The sequence below is a fragment of the Salvelinus sp. IW2-2015 genome, unplaced genomic scaffold (genome assembly GCF_002910315.2).
Source record: "Salvelinus sp. IW2-2015 unplaced genomic scaffold, ASM291031v2 Un_scaffold537, whole genome shotgun sequence".
Lineage (NCBI taxonomy): Eukaryota > Metazoa > Chordata > Actinopteri > Salmoniformes > Salmonidae > Salvelinus > Salvelinus sp. IW2-2015.
The window spans coordinates 1,002,844-1,003,361 of record NW_019942569.1 but is presented as its reverse complement, the minus strand read 5'-3'; the positions used below and the strand labels follow the sequence as shown (position 1 = coordinate 1,003,361).

Here is a 518-nt window from a genome sequence, read left to right as displayed (position 1 = left end):
GTTGTTATGCATTATGATGTGGTTGTTATGCATTATGATGTGGTTGTAATGCATTATAAGACTTGTCATAAGCAACTACTTGTCCTCTTCATGTTTGAAGGCCTACATAAAGCACGGCCATCCCTCCACTGACCATCTAAAGCTGAAGTGGGAGGTCTCTGCCTTATGATCAGTAGACACAAAGAAATCTGAAAATATATGATGATGATGATGATGATGATGTGGTGATGGAAATTTACCTCTTAAGTCCTCCACAACCATGTTGTCCTCTCTCTCCGCGATCTGAGAAGCCATGCCCATAATCAGATGGTCTATGTCCTGGCCTGACTTCAGGTTGGGGTTCTACAACAGACAATCAGAGAGGTTTGTTTGAAACATGACATTCAGTTTCTCTAATAGAAATGTCTCAATGAAAGGTGCCATCTTGCCACCTCCTATGGCTGTTGGCTATACGGATCTGAGACCAGTCTACATGGAGGCTATACACAGATCTGAGACCAGTCTACATGGAGGCTATA

At 42.7% G+C, this 518-nt stretch overlaps 1 protein-coding gene across 1 annotated transcript in view; it reads right to left on the bottom strand.

Annotated features, from left to right (window-relative positions):
• LOC112068471 (dual oxidase 2-like) overlaps positions 1-518 on the bottom strand; it is a 47,611-nt gene that overhangs the window by 22,541 nt on the left and 24,552 nt on the right. Inside the window, 1 exon segment of the mRNA XM_070438171.1 lies at positions 240-342. Within this exon segment, the coding sequence (XP_070294272.1) occupies positions 240-342 (103 nt within the window).